General features: G+C 38.2%; 1 protein-coding gene across 2 annotated transcripts in view; it reads right to left on the reverse strand.

The window, feature by feature from the left end:
- nfatc1 (nuclear factor of activated T cells 1) overlaps positions 1 to 12,573 on the reverse strand; it is a 58,540-nt gene that overhangs the window by 33,843 nt on the left and 12,124 nt on the right. For both annotated transcript variants that reach the window (XM_089122725.1, XM_089122724.1), the window contains exons 4-6: positions 6,205 to 6,407; positions 4,772 to 4,944; positions 2,971 to 3,111 (exon numbers count right to left, since the gene is read on the reverse strand). In XM_089122725.1, the coding sequence (XP_088978851.1) occupies positions 2,971 to 3,111; positions 4,772 to 4,944; positions 6,205 to 6,407 (517 nt within the window). The remainder of the gene's footprint in view (positions 1 to 2,970; positions 3,112 to 4,771; positions 4,945 to 6,204; positions 6,408 to 12,573) is intronic.

Genomic DNA, 12,573 nt, shown 5'->3' on the forward strand with positions numbered 1-12,573 from the left:
AAAGTAAGAAAGGAAAACATACAGGTTTGGACAAATTTGAGGGTAAGTAAATAATGACAGAATTTAATGGGTGAACTATTCCTTTAAAAATGATGATATCACAACTAATTTGAATCTAATATGCTTTAACACATGACTAAATCCCATTTAAAAATCAAAACAGAGGCCGAACCGCCTCTTTCTCTTCCTAAAAACTGAATGTTCCCCAGTTTTAAAGAAGCCAAAGTTTTATAGATGATGGTAAATGCAAATACAGGGGAATACATTATAAGGGAATGAGGCAGGAGCATGTGACCGAGCTCATGAAAAATGATAGTGGAAAAGATTTGTCTTTAGCAAACTGGATAGAGAGAGAGCGAGAGCGAGATAGAGAGATTGTTGCCTGTTGATGCCAATGGTGGGCTGGCTCAGGGGTGTTTCCATGTGAGGAGTGCCCAAGAATCCACAGCGGATGCCAGACACGGGGAAACCCTTCTCAAAAACAAGAGCACACACCCTTCTATCGGCAAGCACACACATGCCCTCCTATCTCACTCTCTCCTTTAAACAAACACCTACGCAAATGTGCATAAACCAAAAATGTCTCTGTGTTTGACACCATGTAATTGATGCTGTAACTTAAACAAATGTTCATTTCATTAGTAAATCCACAACAACCTTTATCCATCCATCTATTATATAAGAATAAATAGATATAAATTAGTGGCTATTAGAATACAGAGAGGTTCAGAATCATTCTACAACTACAACATATTTCAGCAGCTTTTTTTATTTTCAGTTCCCCTCTTCACAGGTAAAACAATGAGGCCATTTCCTCGAGCTTTGTGTTACGGATCGCCAAATGTCCAGAGTGTTTACATTACTCGGCCTTGGCCTTGTCTGCACCTCCTCTCTTTTTTTTTCACTTTTCATTTTATTTTTGACACACTCATCAAGGAAATGACTGTTTGTAAATCTCAGGTATCAACAGTCAAGGGCTACTGCTTCTATTTTCCATATGGAAAGAGAGAGAGAGAGAGATCTGAATAAAGACAGACAAAAAAAATCAAAACAAACGCCCAGACACAAGGGACAGCCCAGACTGCACACTCTCTCTGTTTGGGCTCCATTCCTGGGCAGCACAGGCAATGGAAAGTTCTGGAAATGTAAATCTGTTGGGTTAAAAATACAGCGCATTAATGTGCTCCACATGTGGCACTCTGGCATAGGGAGCGATATTTTGACGGGGAAGAAGGGGGGATAGAGGGAGTGGTTGGAGGGTTTTTCTATCTGGAGAAAGCATACACATATACATACAGACTACTGAACTATTACTGACTACTACTACACTACTGACAGTAGTTTAAGGACAAAGCAGTACTTTTCCATATACAGTATACTGGACAGTTTCTAGGGGCCCGTCAGAGGATAAAAGCTCTTGTGAGTAAACATTGACCCCATGACTATCTATAACAGAGAGATAAACTACCGCATCAAGCCCAGGGAGGCAGATATTCATATTGGATCATTTTACTTCCACTGGATTATGGACTGGAACTGATTTCTGCATTCAAAAATAATTGAAATGTGTTTGTTTGATTAGCGCATCACAATATCGGCTAAACCAATGGAGTAATTTTGGGAGGGGATTAAGAGTTCATCCAAACAATGGCAAACAGGTTTTGGAAAACACTCTGAATATTTGGCGACCTGTAACACAAAGCTTATTGTTTTACCTGTGAAGAGGGGAACTGAATATGAAATGAAGCTGCTGAAATGAGTTTTAGTTGTAGAATGATTTTGAACCCCTATGTTCTATTAGTCAATAATTTATATGTATTAGATGGATGGATGGATGGATGGATGGATGGATGGATGGATACAGTGCTTAGCATAAGTAAATCATCTTTTGGAAATTGATCTTAATGCCTTAATTGGATGGATGGATGGATGGATGGATGGATGGATGGATGGATGGATGGATGGATGGATGGATGGATGGATGGATGGATGGATGGATGGATGGATGGATGGATGGATGGATGGATGGATGGATGGATGGATGGATGGATGGATGGATGGATGGATGGATGGATGGATGGATGGATGGATGGATGGATGGATGGATGGATGGATGGATGGATGGATGGATGGATGGATGGATGGATGGATGGATGGATGGGTGGATGGATGGATGGATGGATGGATGGATGGATGGATGGATGGATGGATGGATGGATGGATGGATGGATGGATGGATGGATGGATGGATGGATGGATGGATGGATGGATGGATGGATAGATAGATAGATAGATAGATAGATAGATAGATAGATAGATAGATAGATAGATAGATAGATAGATAGATAGATAGATAGATAGATAGATAGATAGATAGATAGATAAAGAACTCTCCGCCCTATACAGTATGCAAGATTAGTATCCATCCCAAATCATGGTGTGTTGAAAACAGCATGCCAAATGTGGCCATATGGCACCCACACATGCTTTTTGGCTTAATATTGTCCAGATCCCCTAGCATTATGCAAGAGGATTGGTTTGCAGTGGATCGAAACATAATATCTTAATAATAATAAACCAGGCCAGACAGAATCTGTTTTTGTTTTTAGTGGGGAAATCTACTAATTTAATTTATATATGGTCAAATGTGATGTGTTAAATAGAATTAAGTGTACTAGACATGCATTGGTAACTAAAAGCATAATCAATAGGCAAAAAAGGGGTGCAGAGGTTCCTTGTGGGCCTAATTATAAACCAATGCTCATGTACAGGTTTACATCATAGTTAAAACTATGTTATTTACAATCGTCAGCACCTTACGTATTTCCGTGTACATATGGGAAGTCTGTGAATTGGGATTTAGCCTGTGTCCCCACAGCTTTATCTTCAGAAACCTCCCAACAGAGAGGCTACTTCAAAACAATTCCAATTGCTCACACACACACACACACCTCCGAGTGTGTCCCCTACCTTGTGCTCTCTCCACAAACACCACCTTGGAGTCGGGCTGGAAGTTGTGCCCGCTGAGAAGCATCTGTTCCCCCCCTGAGGCGGCACAGCTTTCCATGCTCTGTTTATCCACGAGGGGCAGCTCCTGTGCCGAGCGCTGGGCTGCAAGAAGGACAAAGAGACAGAAAGAAAGTGAGGAAAGAGATGTAAATGTGCAAAACCATTCAAAACTCTACAGCATGTACTTTTTACAACGGTAGGGTAAAGAGCTAAAACTCAGTATAGCTATAAAATGCAAATATCATGTGCTCCAACAAGGTTGCATTAATTTGATCAAAAAACACAGTAAAAACAATAATATTGTGAAACTTTAATTTATTTTTGTGATGGCAAAGCTTAAAGGAGTAGTTCACTTTTAAAAAAAAGTTTTGCTGATAATTTACTCACCCCCATGTCATCCAAGATGTCCATGTCTTTCTTTCTTCAGTCAAAAATAAATTAAGGTTTTTGACGAAAATATTCCAGGATTTTTCTCCATATAATGGACTTTACTGGTAACCAAATGGTTCAAGGTCCAAAAGACAGTTTCAGTGCAAACTGCAAACTGTTCAAAGAGCTTTAAACGACACAAGACGATGAATAATGGTCTTATCAAGTGAAACGATCGCTCATTAAAAAAAAAAAAACAAAGTTTAAGTTTTATAAGCTCAAATGGTCACCTTGCTCTGTTCTGTGATGCGCATTCGTGACTCTTTTATCAAAATGAACGAATCTTTTTTCGTGTCATTTGGTTCATTCAACGAACGAAATGAACGAATTGACTCGGGAAAAGATTAGTTCATTTTGAACCGATTCGTTCACCGTTTGGTTACCAGTGAAGTGCATTATATGGAGAAAAATCCTGAAATGTTTTCATCAAAAACCTTAATTTCTTTTCGACTGAAGAAAGAAAGACATGGACATCTTGGATGACATGGGGGTGAGTAAATTATCAGCAAAAGTTTTTTTTAAAAGTGAACTACTCCTTTAAGTTTTAGCGTCAATTACACCAGTTGTCAGTGTCACATGATCTTTCAGAAATAGGATTCTCTGTATTCTTCATTGAATAAGTTGATTTGGTCAAGAAACATTATTATCAGTGTTATTATATATTATATTATATTAAATATATTGCAGTTGCTGCTTAATATTTGTGTTGACACTGTGATCATTCACACCCCCCACCCCAAAATGAATAGAAAGTTCAAAAGAACAGCATTTCTTTTTAAATATAAATCTCTCATAATAATATAAATGTCTTTACTGCCAGTTTTGATCAATTAAATGCATTTTTGCTAAATAAAAGTATAAATTAGCAATTTTCTAATGCTTTGAATTGTAGTGTATATAATATAATATGATATATGATTGACATGACATAACTGTATATGCAATGGTTACATGAACACTGCAAACTACTTACACTATAGTTAATTCTGTACTTTCTAAAACATTCAGAAATGTTCAATCCATCTAATTAAACCATTCTTGACAGTAGAGGATAGCGCTAGCAAGATCATAGGTTTGGTTCAGTGGTTGGGACCCATTGACTACCACAGTTTAGAAAAAAAACAATATTGTGGAAGTCAATGTGTCCCATCAACTGTTTGGTTACTGACAATGTAAACAGTAAATGATAAAATATTATTTGGGTGAACTATCCCTTTAACTGATAAAAAATACAGCTTAATTGCAATGTTAGTCGCATTGTTTAAAAGAAGAAAAGAAAAATGCACACACACACAAAAAAAAAGATCTAGTGAGATTTAGTGGCATGACTCACAGCACTCAATGGGGTTAGATGCCGCCTGTAAGGACACCATCCTGCCATTAGGTTGGTTGATGTGGACACGAAACACCATCCTCACACGCGTGTTCTTCCGTCCGATGTCTGTCTCGCCCTTCCGGAGCTCGATGTCTGAGTTACGCAGCTTGAGAATTCCAGCGCAGTCGATTCTGTGGCACAGTAAGAATGTTAATGTTTGAGGAATAGACTCAACAAATCCTTTCAGAAGTACAAAAATGTGTGGTTAATATCGTTAGACAGTTGTTTAATAAACATTTTTTTCGGAACAAAGTAAACGTTTAATTTATTGCATGACTTTTTTTTTTTTATTACCACTTCTGCCAAAATTATGCCTGGCTCTTATTCTGCACTGCATAAATACATGCTCTCTCTCTTCCCTTCCAATTTCTGCTCCTGACATGGCAGAGATGTTGTTAAAAATCCATGAAAAGTTTACTTTCTCCATTAAATGTACAAAACCTCCAAATAGACCAGAAAGCCAACGTGTGTAAATACTTGCTTTAAAGCCTTTTAAAAGTTTTGAATCCCATTGAAGAAACATGTAGAGCCCTTTATTTAAGATTCATCTGTGTGAAATAATCTTAAAGCTTACTTTTTGGCAAAAACAAAAAAGTCTGAAAAACTGGAGAAACAATCACAGAGTATGACTGCATGAGTGATCTGTCAACACTACATCTACAGATATTAACATTCCCATGTTTGCGTGGTGAAGACGGGCACACTGTGTTCTAGTTATCGTCCTGATTTTTTGTTGAGTAACATTTTGTCATTCCTTTTTCAAAAAACTGCTTTAAAAAATGTGAAGCCCACGTTGAGTTTCCAGCCCGAACTCAATATACAAGGAACGAAATATAATTTTCTCTCCAATCAAAGGAATATATGAAATAAAATACTAAAGAGTTTAAAAACTGCACTGAAACAGGGGCATAACCATTTTTTGGCTTTACTACAGAAACGTGGCAGAGAGGGAACGCTACTCTGAAACAGGATCCAGAGGGGTTGTTTTTTTTTGTGTGTGTATAAGTTAAGTGTTACATCCATTATAGAGTGAAGAGAAAATGCTGAGCTAGTAAGACCGCTACCGCCTGGCTTGCAGAACAGACCCCAGCGCGCCATTACAGGCACCACGCGACCAGAGGCCTCCTGTAACACAAGCCCTGGAGCTCATACAAGGGAAACCCACAGCGCTGGGGCTCTGTCGAAAGCGTGCGCACACAAAAACACACTTCTGCTTAGCAACTGCCTTCACAACAGGGGAATTGGCGGTAAAACGGAGGGTTGTTTATTGCAGGAAATATGCACAGGATGCATTGTGGATATACAGAATTATGTGGAACAAACATTTCCCTCACCGGGCTTTTCTGCATTTTTTTTCTTTTTCTTAGCATCTTTCTGAGATATATACTCACATGGCCCTCATGTTGCTCTCGGGCAGGAGAGGAATCTCAAGAACTTTGGTGTTGGACTGCATAACCTCGTGGCTTGGTGTGGACACGGTCTTCCCGGTTATACGGTGGACCTGGTAGAAGGCGTGAGGCCGGAGAAGACGGTCGTCTGCCGTCCCAATGAACAGCTGTAGGGTCAAAGGCTCACTCTCCATGTAGCCGTGAAGCTGAAAGATACAAATATGAATTTAGTGGTGTAACCCATTTCTAGCTATAAGCAGTTTCTAGTTTAGCGTGAACAAACTGATGTTCGACATGACGCGTACATCAGTCAATTAGAGTCAATAAAAAGATATTTTATGTTTGATGTAAAGTGGGATTTTAGACAAATGAGATTTTAAAGTGGGCGTGACTACCCAGCATGACCCTGCATAAATTGACACTGAATAGTTGACAAAATAACCTGCTGTATATATATATATATATATATGAAGAGTTCAGATGCAAAAGCCTCTAAATGCCATTTTAAATTTTCTTCTTTAATGATGATTTTTATCAAACTTGTATATTTAAGTTCAGTAATTTCACCTAAATAACAATTAATAGGTAATTGTCATTGCCGTTTAAGTGAAATTACTGAACTTAAATATACAAGTTTGATAAAAATCATCATTAAAGAAGAAAATTTAAAATGGCATTTAGAGGCTTTTGCATCTGAACTCTTCATATATATTTTAATTGCCACTTCTTTTGTCAGGTTAGGACATGAATCACTTCCATGTTCTAATTAACACGTGATGCCATTTTGTCAGTGTGGCAGGTAGCTCCGCCCACATTCAAATCTCATTAGACCAAAAACCGGATTTGTACGATTTAAGTAATTAACACTTTTATCCAACAAGAGTTCGTTAAATTGATCTAAAATGACATTATAGACATTTATAAAGTTACAAACTGTTTCTATTTCAGATCAATACTTTTATTCTAAACTAGTAGTTCACTTTCAAACAAACTCGTTCATCATAATGAACGAATCTTTTTTCGAGTCATTTGGTTGATTCAACGAACGAAATGAACGAACTGACTCGGAAAAAGATTCGTTCATTTTGATGAACAAGTTTGAACAGGAGAGTCACGAACGTGCATCACAAAACAGAGCAAGGCGAGCATTTGAGCTTATAAAACTTAAACTTTGTTTTTTTTATAATGAGCGATTGTTTAACTTGATAATGCCATTATTCATCGCCTGGTGTCGTTTAAAGCCCTTTGAACAGTTTGCACTGAAACTGTTTTTTTTTTTGGACCTTGAACCGTTTGGTTACCAGTAAAGTGCATTATATGGAGAAAAATCCTGGAATGTTTTCATCAAAAACCTTAATTTAATTTTCGACATGGACATCTTGGATGACATGGGGGTGAGTAAATTATCAGCAAAAGTTTTTTTTTTTTTTTTTAAAGTGAACTACTCCTTTAATCTATCCAATCCTGAAATAATGCTTTCCACAAAAATATTAAGCAGCACAACATTGATAATAACATTTTAACATTGATAATAATAATTGAAAAATAATTGAAATATTTCTGCATTTCTGCATGATATCTGAAGGATCATGTGATACTGATTTACAATATATTAAAATGGAAACAATCAATTAAGATTGTAATAATATTACATCATAATATTTCAGTTTTACTGTTTTTACTGTAATTTTGATCAAATAATAGCAGCCATAGTACACATAAGAGATTTCTTTGAAAAACATAAAAAATCTAATAGATCCAAAACTTTTGAATGGCAGAGTATATTGTTTAGCAAATATATTGTATATATAAGAGACTGATTTTAAAAGCTGAAAAAAGTTCAAGGAAAACCACAAAAAAGCTTTGAAAAATCCTAATTCATTGACACAAATATGAAGTAAGATTTTAAATTTGAAGATTTATATTCAAAGCTCAAGCACAAGCAGTTGATGTATGGAGACCCTCAAAGAGGGTGGTCAGCATCTGTGGTGAAAGTCTGGACCAGTGTGTATATTTATTTAAGTAGATATGTTTGAGCCTGGCATTTATGTTTATTCAGGCAGTAGGGAGTGCACAGTCCAGAAAAGACAGAGGCCAGAGAGGTCCCACTCCCAGAACCCTCCCCTCACTTCATTACATTATCACCCACTAGAGGAATGCCAAAACTCCATCCGCCCATGGCACGGAGTTCAGAGCCGCATGTCCACACCTCCAAGTGCTGTGGGTCAGTTCTCACCCACTCAAGCTCTCAACCTCCGTGGCACATCTGCGGGAAACAGTTTGAGGTAAAACAGTATCTACAACACTGGCTCCGTTCAAGAGTTACTGGCCACATCCAGTGAGCAAATTCTTACTGGAAAAGGTTATGTCTCATGTGATATTGAGCAAGACCAACTGTTCTTCTTATTGAACTCATTCACTAACAGTGCATATGCCTGTATTGAAATCCTGATTCATACATATAAGTTGACACATTTTTGTCTAAATTGAAGGTCAACTTTAGAACCAACTAAACCCCCCCCCCCCCACACACACAAAAAATAAAGTAAAAAACAAAACAAAAAAATAATGCGCAAAATTAATAAGAAAAAAATTTTGAAGATAAAATATAAAAGTTTAAATTATAAGCATATTATAAAAATATTATTTCTATAATTTTTTAAATATGAAAGTGCATTAACCATAACAGAATGGATTAAATGCAGCCAATATATAATATATTTTATGATTACATTACATTACATTAAATACAAAATACTTTCATAAATCCCAATAATGGTAAACAAACAATCAGTTCACGTAATAATGGGCAGGAATAAAGATCTGAACAACTTTGACAAGGGCCAAACTGTTACGGCAAGGCGACTGGGTCAGGAAATGGCAGCGGTGGTAAGATTTTACCAACAGTCGTCTGAGGACGGACAAACCACAAACCAGAGGCAGGTTGTTGGGCGCCCGAGGCTCATTGATGCAGATGGGCAACAAAGGTCCATCTGGTCTGAGCCAATAGAAGGTCTATTGAGGCACAAAGTCACACAAAACTGTAATGATGGTTATGAGACAAATATGTCACAACACATAGTGCATCATTGCGTATGGGGCTGTGCAGCCTCAGACCAATCAGAGTGCACATGATGACCCCAGTCCACCATCGAAAGCGCCTACAAGAGTCAGAACTGGACCCTGGAGCAGGGGAACCTGTGCGCTATTTACCAAGGGAAGTGATGCCACCAGGATGCACTGTGGGACAACGAAAAGCCAGTGGAGAGAGTATGATGCTCTGGGCAATGTTCCAGTAGCACCTCAATGCAGTACATGAGATCCACGGGGAGGAGTCGGATCAAGATCCAAGAGGTGGAGATGGGTAGGATTAGGGTTGGGTTTAGGGATCAGCGGGCGGAGTTGGGTAGGTTAAGGTGTATGTAAGGTGGAGGAGTTGGATCTGGATCTGACTCCTCCCCGTGGATTTCATGTTCCGCAGTGAGAACCATCTCCAATGTTCTGCTGGGAAACCAAGGGTCCAGCCATTCATGTGAACGTTGAGCATTGTTGCAGACCAGGAACACCCATGGCAATGGTGTTCCCTGGTAGAAGTGGCCTCTTTCAACAGGATAATGCACCCTCCCACATATTGTTCAGGAATGATTTGAGGAACATGATGAAGAGTTCAAGGTGTTCAAGGTGCCTTGTCCTCCAAATTCACCAGATCTCAATCCAATTGGGCATCTGTGGGACGTGCTGGACCAAAAAGTTCAATCCACGGCGGGTCCACCTCGCAACCTACAGGACTTGAAGGATCTGCTGCTAACATCAGATACCACAGGACACCTTTAGGGGTCTTGTAGAGTCCATGTCTTGGCAGCACACAAAAGCATTTTAGGTAATTGGTCATAATGTTTTGGCTCATCTCTGTACTGTATGCATATTAAGCATTGCAATATGAATGCAGCCAATCATGCGTAGTCAGGGTATCTGAAGGGTAATATTGAGGGTAAGATCAAATGTATGTATTTTTGCGCACTTAAGTAAAAACACTTGAGTACGCAAATTTCTAGTGAAGGAGACACATTACTATGATAAAATAAGTCATAAAAAGACTTAACCAGATAGAAAATCTACTAATAGTACTCAACAAAATGTTATAAAGATCACAGTAGGCCTACACGATAAAACCAGTCTGAATATTAGAAATGTGGAAGCACTGCCTTTACCAAGCAACCTATATTTAGGGATTTCGTCACTTATTCCAGTTACAGCAGTGATTTTTGTTGACAGAGCTGTTCTTAGAGAAGTTAACTTCCCGAGAGACTAAAGCGCAGACGTGGAAGCACATAGCTGTGGTGCGGCAGGCTTACTTCAGAGGCTACACACTCACGTCTACCGTCAATCCGACGGCACATGTGGTCAAACTGCATCCAGGATAGAAAAAATCTGAAAGAAACCACCAGGAACCAGAGCAGGGGGGGAGAGAGAAAAAGAGAGATGGGGCTCTAGCACAAAAAATCCTGACCATCAGAAACCACCAAACCCCAAGTGGAGAGACAGAACGAGGGAAGAGGGGAGCTCTAAGACTAAATATGAGGATATAGTGAGTGTAGGCAACACATACAAGTAGGTGCTTCAAAATTCTGAAAATATGATTAATTTGTTGAGATCAGGGCTGGAATGATTGGGAATTGGGAAACCTGACCCTCTTCATTCTTAAAAATAAACTGGAATTATTAAAAGTATATATATCTGACTTCCAATCACCATTAAAGTTGACACAAAACAAGAATGTTAGAGAAACTGTGGCCACATGTCAATTTGATTTTTATGTGAAGAACTTTCAATTGAAATACTCTGATTACGGTCCAAACAAATGTGACAAAAGTACTTCACTAACAACTCCACTTAAGGTCACAAAAGAACTTGCACACTGACTGAGATCCTCAACGGACAACGGCGGTGACAGAGCATGAAGGGACGTGCTGTACAATAAAAGAAGAACATGTGCAGCTGAGAGCGCTCTCTAATCTGATGGTTTACAGAATGGGACAAGCTTGTTTGAGGCTCTGTCGAACACTCCCCTTCACTTGCCTGCCAGAACTGTGTGCAGGAAAGACTTGACGCCTCCACAAGATGCTGTTGCACATGATGTCAGTGCAGTACGAGGAACTTTAGCTAAACAAAAGGCAGTCTGTGCAATAGGCCGGAAACGGCAATGGATCTGAAAAAAAAAAAAAAACGCGGGTGAGAGGACCTTGTTTTTTCAGACGGGAGTCGCACTGAGCCACGTGTTCACAATCATTAGCACCTCGTTATTTTGAATTCGAAGTACCCAGCAGCCACAGATGTATTCTGAAATGCTGAATTCACCTTTAACTGCGATTTCAGTAAATAAAGTGGTCGTGGAGACTGTGGTTCGCATACCCCAAGAGGCACATCCAACCACACTGATGTTTTTCAGATAAAACCACGACTCCTGTCTTTAGGAATTCTGTTATCCATTAGGGAGCATCTGCAACCAACTGGAGCAGCGAATACCCATGATTCAGCTACGATAGCAAATGAGGTGTGTGACTCACCGATGAGCTGAACGGACTGACACCAAGACACTCCTGTCTTGTGAAATATCAGAAGACCTCAACTCACACTTCCTGAACTGGCAGCATAACAAACAATATAAGGGTTTAAATCACTTTAACGTCACTTTGACTTTAGAGAAAACAAATAAAAGGAAGTTCCCTTACATGACCAAAAACAATGAGAGAGTGACAATATACCACCATAGAACAGAGAGGATGTTGACTATAAATAAATAGTTTACCGTTTAAAGACCATTCTCTGAGAGTTTCCACAATGAATGGCAGCTTTAGTTTGAAAGAGCATATATATATATATATGGTATTGGTTTCCACAAACATATTAAGCAGCACTACTGTTTTCAACATTGATAATAATAATAAATAGTTATTGAGCATCAAATCAGCATATTAAAATGATTTCTAAGGAATCATGTGGCACTAAAGCCTGGAGTAATGGCAGGAAATTCAGCTTTTCCATTACACGAATAAATTATATTTGAAAATATTTTAAAATAGAAAACCGTTATTTTAAATTGCAATATTATTTCACAGTATTACTGGTTTTACTGTATTTTTAAATAATTAAATGCAGCCATGGTGAGCATAAGAGACTTCTTTCAAAAGTGTAAAAAAAATCTTATCCTGAAAACTTTATTATTCTATTTTTATTTTATTTTTTTTTAACTATTTTTTTAACTATTAGAAAAAAAAAAAAAAATTCAATGACTTTATTTTTTATGATGGTAAATTTATGAAAGCATTGAAGGCTACATGCTGTTTAAACGGAAATATTGATTGCTTATAA

The sequence above is a fragment of the Pimephales promelas genome, chromosome 18 (assembly GCF_988280905.1).
Source record: "Pimephales promelas chromosome 18, fPimPro1.hap1.1, whole genome shotgun sequence".
Classification (NCBI taxonomy): Eukaryota; Metazoa; Chordata; class Actinopteri; order Cypriniformes; family Leuciscidae; genus Pimephales; species Pimephales promelas.